At 37.8% G+C, this 10,239-nt stretch overlaps 1 protein-coding gene across 1 annotated transcript; it reads right to left on the reverse strand.

The window, feature by feature from the left end:
* Window positions 1-7,759: 7,759 nt before the first annotated feature.
* Window positions 7,760-10,189, reverse strand: LOC111403380 (nascent polypeptide-associated complex subunit beta-like). The gene is made up of 3 exons (XM_023031874.1): window positions 9,764-10,189; window positions 8,723-8,781; window positions 7,760-7,843 (listed from the first exon to the last, which is right to left on the reverse strand). The coding sequence occupies exons 1-3, from the start codon at window positions 10,149-10,151 to the stop codon at window positions 7,760-7,762; spliced, it is 531 nt and encodes a 176-aa protein (XP_022887642.1). The 5' UTR covers window positions 10,152-10,189.
* Window positions 10,190-10,239: the final 50 nt, after the last annotated feature.

Here is a 10,239-nt window from a genome sequence, read left to right on the forward strand (position 1 = left end):
GTTGTCCCTATCAGATATGATTTTGATGAGCTTCCTAAAATTGATAAATTTACTTGTAACCATAGAAATACCAAAAGGTAAGAAGTAAAAATGGAAATTTTCTATGAATGTGACAGTTATCAAATTCAACCTAGATATTGATATAGCTAAGTTACAGTGACATTAGATCACGAGTTCAGTAAGTGAGTCCCTAGTCCAATTGGGGGTTGATATTTAGATATGTTAGGCAAATTGTTGTCAAACGATCTCCCCGGGCTATGATATTAATTCGGTAACTTTCTCAATTGGCATCAACCTAATGACTAAACCGTAAATCGACATCAAAATGAAATCGACCCGACCCTAGGCCATTTGAAGCAGTTTAATTTCAATTAGTACTTCTCATGGTCCGTCTCCATTTATAAGGACGGCTTATAGATGAAACCCACTCAAATGCCCGCTTAATCCCTTACTAATTACTGTGACCTAATTCTAACTATTTATTCTTGGGTGCCCCTCTCTTGTTCCATACGGTTTCTGTTTCTCTCTGCCTCTCTACTCTCTCTATGTCAAAACCTTGTGTTCGCTTTCATGATCTCTCTATCCACCACTGTTTTCAATGCCTTTGTGGCCATTCTTTGTGCATCCTAAGATGGTGAAGTGAAGCAACCATAAGTGGAGACATTTTGAGGGTTTTGGGTTGATTTTGATTGAGGTATCAATTGGGGGAGGAACTGAGCCCGGTTCAAGCCTTGGTGTTATCACATCTTCAGCTCAACAAGATAGTTCTAGATAAGAAGAAAAAAATATCGAAAACTCTTTGAATCATTTGTATATTTTTCATTATCTGAATAGAATGGAAGTTTTAAGTATGGCTTATAATTCAAAATAATGATGTTTTTCTTAATTTCATTTTATATAAGTTCTTATAGCTTGGAAATATTATTAATTTATTATTCTCTTTTTGATATTATAAAGAGATTTCCTTTTAATCGGAGATCACTCCAATGGAAGGTGAAGAAGAGAAATGCCGACTTCTAATTTACACATGATCATGTGTGTTTCCTTTTATGATTTTGTACTTAATAAATTTATTAACACCCATATTAAATACTACATGTGCAGGGAAATTTTATAAGCTGATTAGTAGGTAGTGATGTGGTAGAATTTCATTGGTTGTAGGACAAAAGAAAAAGTTAAATCAATCAATGAAATTTTGCCATATCACCACCTAGAAACCAGCCTATAAAATTTCCATGTACAAGTAGTATTTTTGTAATCGTTATTCGCCCCCGTTTGGTCCCCATTAAATCTCAACAAACTAAATTAAAATTTTCTCTCCCCTATTTCAACTACATAATTTTCAATAAAATAATATTATACATATATCGAAAACTTTTTAGTCTTTTACAAGCATCCATTTAAAAAAAACATTATTCCTCCCATTATAATCAAAAATTAACGGGGCTACATCTGCTTCTCGTGAAAAAAAAATTATATATATTAATTGTTTGACATTTGAAAATTAACACGTTATTGTTTTTGTACTTGATAATCAAATATTAATGCCCTGTTTGGTACCGTTAAAAAATTCGATTAAAATCTAAGTCAAAATCAATAATAAATTTAAGCCACACATTTCATAAAGCTCACAACTTTTTAATCACATATTCTATCAGCTTTTATCAAAATCTGGTGAAATATAATTTTAGTCACTATCAAACAGTGCTAAATTATCACATAATGGGTTCTAACATAATTTTAATAACATATAGGTCAGGACTTTTTGATATTGCAATATGTGCTTAAAAATATCCAGGTCCCTTGTAGAACCCCAAATAATTTTAAACACCTTAGTGGCACTAAGACATGAATATTGGATGGCTAAAGTATACTTCAGATTTTTAGTCTCATTTGAGACCCATTTATGACATAGAAACCATTCGATTTCAAAAATGATATCTAAAGACAAATTGTAGCTCTTTTAGTTAGCTTTTCAATATACTTTGAATTACCTCAATCGGATATCGAGAAAAGAAGTTATGATAGAAATACTAAAGGTTGTACAGTATCAACTGGAGTACGCGGAATATGAAAAGTCAAATTCCTACACGATTTTCTAGCACCCACATAAATGGCATCCGTATTAATGAGTATTAGGCCCTTCACTTGCCCTTAAGTTGTGAGATTTTCACCTATAAATAGGTCCCAATGCATACACATTTTTCACAACAAGACAAAAGCTTCTAAGCATAAAAGAGAGAGTTTTCAAGCCTAGAAAAAAGAGAAAGGAGAGGGAGGAAAATTAGTTTTTCCTAGAAGTTTTTGGTGCTATCAAGAAGTGTTTTCCAAGTATCAATTTTCAACGGAGTGTTTTTTTTTTTAACATCAAAGGAGTGCATTTTTTGACAAGGTTCAAAGCATCTATCAAAGTAGGTAGATGTGCAAAGTGTTAATTCGTGTTAAGTTATAAGTTTCTAGCAAATGAAGATTTATGTTAATGTTTATATGTCTAATGGTAGCTCCGGTACGGCATACACCTCCATATCTAATGGTACCTCCGGGTACGGCATGTACTTCCGATCGAGGCGTCGTGTTAAGTCATGACTCTATGTGTTTGGGATTCTACTGGAAATCCTACTATGAAAAGGTTTCTAAAGTTACAGCTTTGAAATAAATAGCTTGATCATGAATGCACCAATGATATCTATTGAGTTTTGTAACTCACGAGTTTGACCCCTTCTCTACAGATTGATATGATTCTACCTTGAGCCTGGATGATGGAAAAGATGGAGAGTGGTACAACGAGCCCAAGGAAAAACCCGGTGAACAAGTTATTTGGATTTATTTTTGTGAAAGTTTTCAATGTTATTTCTTTAAAGTATTCGAATAACGCTGAACGCGAGAACAAATTGTGTTTTCTTCAAATATATTACGTTCCGTTATTTTTTTATTCAGTGTTTTATTTAAAGTATTTGAAAGGTTGTTGTTAAAATTATCATTGTAAAAATTAAGCTTCGGCTAAAACATATTTTCCTATGACTAAACCACCGGTTAGTGAAGTAAAGTAAGTAGCCTTCCAGTCTACAAGGGGTCGGGGCGTTACAGCATGGTATCAGAGCACGGTTTAGCCGGTTCTGGAGACCAAGTATGTTTTTTTTTTTAAAAAATGAAAAAGTCTAGGATACTCCATGGCATCTTGCATCCATCCATAAATCTCGTCCTACGGCCCAGGTATGTTCAAAGTTAATGTTTTCATGAAAAGACTATATTATGATGCTTTACGATGCTATGGTACAACTTATGCTTATTTTCAAAGATATACTATGCCGGTTAGAAATGATTTGAAAGATGTATATTTTTTTTCAAAAGATACGCATTGGGCTAGAATTTATAGGTAGAATGTTATGTAACAGTAGCCATTTTTCCAAGAGTAAAAAAAATAAAAAAAAGTGTATGATATGTGAAAATGCAACAAATATGGCTCATAGAACGGCTAGGGCATATAGAGGAGCATTGAACCGTAGAATCGCCATTCAATCCTATGAGAATTACGTGACTGATCTGCTCCGTCCACTTGACGAACATATACATGATGTCTATGAGAGATGCATGACAGCGGTGAACGCTGGAATGGAGATAACGCATATTGAGGCTATAAATAACCTCATAGACTCCCTTCCACGTCAATGGGGAGATATGAGAGTCACGATTAGGGATGTAATGCTAGAGGAGCCCCCAAATATATTTGAGTTTGAAGTGTATTGCCAATCACTCCTAGACCTATGGAGGGAAAACTTAGAACCTCAACCAGAGATAGTAATTGAACTTCATGAAGAAGAAGAGCTTGAAGAAGGGAATCATCCAGAGCTCGAGCCGAGGTTGAGATGGTGGAAGACTCCTCTGGAGATGAGGCTCCACCAAAGAAGATTCGGAGAACTTACAGGGATTAGATTTAAATCCTTGTAACAATTTCCTTTATGTCAAGAAATAAAACTTTATCTTCTTTGTTAGAATTTGAAGTATGAAACTAATAAGAACCATACGCTTTGTCTAAAGGAAAATGGCCTGCGCAAACCAAACCAACTTGATAAGAGATCTCTTCCAAGCGATCCAAGACCTTGCAGGCGAAACTCGAACCAGGCGCAACCCCTATGACTAGCTCCTAATGCTCCTCCAACCCATGCTTTAGTGGTCGAGCAATTTAGAAGACACAAGCCCCCTAGCTTCAATGGAGCAGCTGATCCACTTGCAGCCTAGGAGTGGCTTCGCAAGTTGAAGAGAATATTTCGATTAATAGGGTGCACGGACGCCCAGAAGGTCCAGTGTGCTGAGTTTATGTTCTCCGATGATGCAAGCCACTGGTGGGACTCGCTGTCAAGGACGAGGACCCCAGAGCAACAAGCGAAATTGACTTGGGAGCGATTTAAAGAGGAAGTAATGGACAAGTACTTCTCACAGTCTTTGAGGGATCACAAAGAAAGTGAATTTCTCCAACTCAAGCAAAGGACTATGTCCCTGACTGAGTATGAAAGGAAGTTTGACCAACTTTCAAGGTATGTTCCATATCTGGTGGATACGGAGGACAAGAAAGTCAGGAGATTTGAACAAGGGTTGAACCTAGATATAAGCATGATACTTATGTCCCATTGTTTCACTTCATATCGTGAAATGCTGGAAAGAGCTCACGCTATCTGGTACCAGAAGACTAGCGTCGAGCAATATAGTCAACTGTTCAATCAACCGGACAATGGCAGTATGGGCAACAGGAAATAGAATAGCTAGGACAAGGGAAATGGCAAGTGGCAGAACAAGAAAGCTAATGGCGGAGCTAATACCAACAAGAGCATTGTGCTAATTATAGAGCCATGTCCTAAGTGTGGAAAGACGCATCGTGGTGTGTATTTGCAAGGGAAGAATGTCTGTTTCAGATGTGGCAAGCCAGGGCATATTTTTAAGGATTGCCCCACATTTACTCCGAAGAAGGATGATAACAATGACCAGAACTAGAAAGGGAAAGCACGAGTTTTTGCAATGACTCAGAAAGATGCAGAGAAAAACTCGAACGTCATAGCAAGTACTTTATTGATAGCCAATACTCCTGCTTATGTATTGTTTGGTTTAGGAGCCACACACTCCTTTGTATCGACAACTTTTAAGGCTAAATCTAGCATTACCTGTGATAAGTCGGAAGGTACATTAGAGGTTAGCATTCCTTCAGGCAACCCTTTGAGTACTGATAGAATAGCCAAATCAGTAAGTATTGAAGTTGAGGGAAAACCAATGGAAGCGAACCTATACATGGTAGAATTGAAGGATTTTGATGTAATACTAGGCATTGATTGGTTGGGTTGTAATTACGCCACCATCCAATGTAAGGAAAGGGAGGTATCATTTCAGAAACCAGGAGATGAACCATTTTCGTTCCTTGGAATGAAGACAAAACTCCTTATTCGACTAGTCTCGACTTTATAAGCTGAGAAGATGTTGAGAAAAGAAACATGTCAATGATATTTAGTAAACATCTCAGGAGGAAAATAGGATACGATAAAGGTTGAAGACGTACCAATAGTACGAAAATTCATAGATGTGCTTCCAGAAGATCTATCTGGTATTCCACCATATAGGCAAGTGGAATTCACCATAGACCTAATTCTCGGAGCGGCACCAGCATCAAAAGCCCCATACCAAATGGCCCCGAAGGAACTACAAGAGTTAAAGAAGGCAGTTGCAAGAACTCCTAGATATGGGCTTTATACGGCCAAGTGTATCTCCATGGGGTGCGCTAGTATTATTTGTGAAGAAAAAGGATGGAAGCATGAGGATGTGCATCGATTATAGGGAGTTAAATCGATTAGCTATCAAGAACAAGTACCCACTCCCAAGAATCGAGGATCTGTTAGATCAATTGAAAGGAGCTAAGGTATTTTCCAAGATCGACTTACGATTGGGATACCATCAATTGAAAGTAAAGTCAAAGGATATACCCAAGACAGCTTTCAGAACTCATTATGGACACTACGAGTTTATAGTGATGCCGTTTGGGCTAACCAATGCACCTGCAGTGTTCATGGACTGATGAATCGTGTATTTCATTAGTACTTGGATAAATTTGTCATAGTCTTCATTGATGACATTCTGATATATTCCAAGAGTAAGGAGCAACATGAAGAGCACCTAAGAATAGCATTAGAGGTATTACGCAAGGAGAAGCTGTATGCCAAATTCAAGAAGTGTGAGTTCTGGCTTGAACGAGTTGGATTTCTTGGACATATAGTCATTGCCCAAGGGATTGAGGTAGATCCAGTGAAAGTGGAAGCAGTAACCAAGTGGAAAGCACCGACTAATGCTGGCGAGGTCCGGAGCTTTCTAAGATTAGCAGGTTATTATTGGAGATTCATAGAAAGATTCTCCAAAATAACTGGACCAATGACGTAACTTACAAGGAAGGGAGTAAAATTTCAATGGACGGATAAATGTGAAAAAAGTTTCCAAGAACTTAAACGGAGGTTGATATCGGCACCTGTGTTAACAATACCTGCGGGTATGAAAGGGTTTGTTATATACAGTGATGCATCCAAGCAAGGATTGGGATGTTTGCTGATGCAGAATGGAAAATTGATAGCCTATGCATCAAGACAATTAAAGAAACATGAGCAGAACTACCCAACGCATGATTTAGAACTTGCGGCGGTAGTACACGCCTTGAAGATATGGCGACACTACTTGTATGGAGGGAAGTGCGATATCTACACAGATCACAAAGGTCTCAAATATTTATTCACACAGAAGGAATTGAATATGCGACAAAGATGATGGTTGGAATTGGTGAATGATTACGATTGTACTATCCATTACCATCTAGGTAAGGCTAATGTTGTGGATGATGCCTTAAGTAGAAAATCAATAGGACAGTTGGCGTCACTACCCACTTTTCAAATGGAGTTAGTCAAGGACTTGGAAAAGTTGTAGATCGAAGTGGTTACCATACCAGGACAAGTCACTGCTCATCTAGCAGCTTTGATAATTCGACATACTCTTAGAGATCGAATTATAGAGACACAAGGTAATGACCCATTCTTGTTGAAGATCAAGAATGAAATTGGTACTGATAAGAGAAAGGATTTTGGAATAGCTTCGGATCAGGCACTGATGTTTAAGGGGAGAATTTGTGTGCCTAAGTATGAAGCCTTGAGAAATGAGATAGTGAAAGAGACCCATTCCACCTCGTACACCGCACATCCCGGTGGTACGAAAATGTATCGAGACCTCCGAGATACATTTTGGTGGAGAAATATGAAAAGAAGTATAGGGTTGTACATGGAAAAATGCATGGTATGTCAACAGGTTAAGGAAGAACACCAAAGACCTGCTGGATTGTTAAATCCATTGGACATACCCGAATGGAAATGGGAAAATATCACAATGGACTTTGTGGTTGGATTCCTGAAGTCAGCAAGAGGAAACAACCTTGTATGGGCAATCGTGGATCGATTAACAAAGTCAGCTCATTTTCTTCTAGTGAAAATGACATTCAGTTTAGACCAATTAGCACAATTGTACATTAAAGAGGTTGTGAGATTATACGGCGTACCTGTGTCCACTGTGTCTGACAGAGACCCAAGGTTCACATCCAAATTTTGGAAAAGTCTTCAAGGAGCTATGGGAACAAAGCTGAACTTTAGTACAGCATATCACCCTCAGTCCGATGGTCAATCTGAAAGGACCATCCAAACTTTGGAAGACATGCTGAGAGCATGTGTTTTGGATCTAGGGGTAGTTAGGAGTCATACATACCCCTAGTAGAATTCGCATATAATAACAGCTTCCAAGCAACTATCGGGATGGCACCGTACCAAGCTCTCTATGATAGAAGATGTAGGTCCCCTGTTCATTGGGATGAAGTCGGGGAGAAGAGAGTTTTGGGACCAGAAATAATTGAAAGGACAGTTGAGGCAATCGATAAGATCCCTACAAGGATAAAGGCATCACAGGATCGACAGAAGAGCTATGCAGATACGAGGAGGATGAATTTAGAATTCAAAGTTGGAGAAAAAGTGTTTCTGAAAGTGGCATCGATGAAAGGTGTACTTAGGTTTGGCAAGAAAGGAAAGCTATGACCCCGCTATATCGAACCATTCGAGATACTTGATAAGGTCAGAAATGTAGCCTATCGGTTAGCTCTCTCACCTGGGTTATCGACAGTGCACAACGTGTTCCATGTATCAATGATTAAGAAATACGTGCATGATCCTAATCATGTAGTGAACTATCAGTCCGTGGAAGTACAAAAGGACTTATCCTATGAAGAGATACCAATTAGGATATTGGATCGAAAAGTGCATAAACTAAGGAACAAAGAAATTCAATTGGTCAAAATACAATCGAATAATCATGAAATAGAAGAGGCCACTTGGGAAGGGGAAGAGGAAGCCAAAAATAAGTATCCAACACTATTCGCCCAATCAGAAGGTAAATTTTGAGGACGAAATTTTAATTAAGGTGTGGGGGATGTAGAACCCCAAATAATTTTAAACACCTTAGTGGCACTAAGACATGAATATTGGATGGCTAAAGTATACTTCAGATTTTTAGTCTCATTTGAGCCCATTTAAAACATAGAAAACATTCAATTTGGAAAATGAAAAGTTGTAGCTCTTTGAGTTAGCTTTCCAACGCACTTTGAATTACCTTAATTGGATGTCGGGAGAAGAAGTTATGATAGAAAAACTAAAAGCTGTACAGTATCAACTGGAGTACGTGGAATATGAAAAGTCAAATTCCTACACGATTTTCTAGCACCTTCATAAACCTATTACTCCCACATAAATGGCACCCGTATTAATGAGTATTAGGCCCTTCACTTGCCCTTAAGTTGTGAGATTTTCACCTATAAATAGGCCCAAATGCATACACATTTTTCACAACAAGACAAAAGCTTCTAAGCATAAAAGAGAGAGTTTTCAAGTCTAGAAAAAAGAGAAAGGAGAGGGAGGAAAATTAGTTTTTCCTAGAAGTTTTGGTGCTATCAAGAAGTATTTTCCAAGTATCAATTCTCAACGGAGTGTTTTTTTTTTGAAACATCAAAGTAGTGCATTTTTTGACAAGGTTCAAAGCATCTATCAAGGTAGGTAGAGGTGCAAAGTGTTAATTCATGTTAAGTTATAAGTTTCTAGCAAATGAAGATTTATGTTAATATTTGTATGTCTAATGGTAGCTCCGGTACGGCATACACCTCCATATCTAATGGTACCTCCGGGTACGGCATGTACTTCCAGTCGAGGCGTCGTGTTAAGTCATAACTCTACGTGTTTGGGATTCTACTGGAAATCCTATTATGAAAAGGTTTCTAAAGTTATAGCTTTGAAATAAATAGCTTGATCACGAATGTACCAATGATATCTATTGAGTTTTTTTAACTCACGGGTTTAACCCCTTCTCTACAGATTGATATGATTCTACCTTGGGCCTGGATGATGGAAAAGATGGAGAGTGGTGCAACGAGTCCATGGAAAAACCCGATGAACAAGTTATTTAGATTTATTTTTGTGAATGTTTTCAATGTTATTTCTTTAAAGCATTTGAATAACGCTGAACGTGAGAACAAGTTGTGTTTTCTTCAAATAGATTACGTTCCATTATTTTTTTATTCAGTGTTTTATTTAAAGTATTCGAAAGGTTGTTGTTAAAATTATCATTGTAAAAATCAAGCTTCCGCTAAAACATATTCTCCTATGACTAAACCACCGGTTAGTTAAGTAAAGTAAGTAGCGTTTCGGTCCACAAGGGGTCGGGGCATTACATGCCTCCTTTTGGATCTGCTCTGCCAATTTCTTCAAATTCTCCAAGTTATCAGGACCCAACTGATGAATGATTTGAGGGAGAATATCTTGCAATTTCTTGTTCTGAGGAGTGCCACTAACAACCCAAGTGTTGGCAGCAATAGATGCTTGAACTTTAGGATTAGTGAACTGGATGACTACATCCTCCTTGAAAATATTCACCTCTTCAATTGCAGGAATAGTATTCGCCCCAATTCTCTTCAGGGTGCTTTGCATTCTTTTTTCATCTGTGGTGGTAGTCTTGTGAACAGATTTCTTCTTTCTTCTCAAGGTACCTTTCCCACCAGTTCGGACTGAACCAGCCATCTTCATTCGCTTTTCCACATTCATCTTTGGGACCGGTGGAGTATTAGATTTGAAGAGGCAAAACGAGGAAAACAAGTCGAGTGTGGTTTAGGGTTTAGGGTTTTTTTTTTTT

The sequence above is a fragment of the Olea europaea genome, chromosome 1, assembly GCF_002742605.1.
Source record: "Olea europaea var. sylvestris chromosome 1, O_europaea_v1, whole genome shotgun sequence".
NCBI lineage: Eukaryota > Viridiplantae > Streptophyta > Magnoliopsida > Lamiales > Oleaceae > Olea > Olea europaea.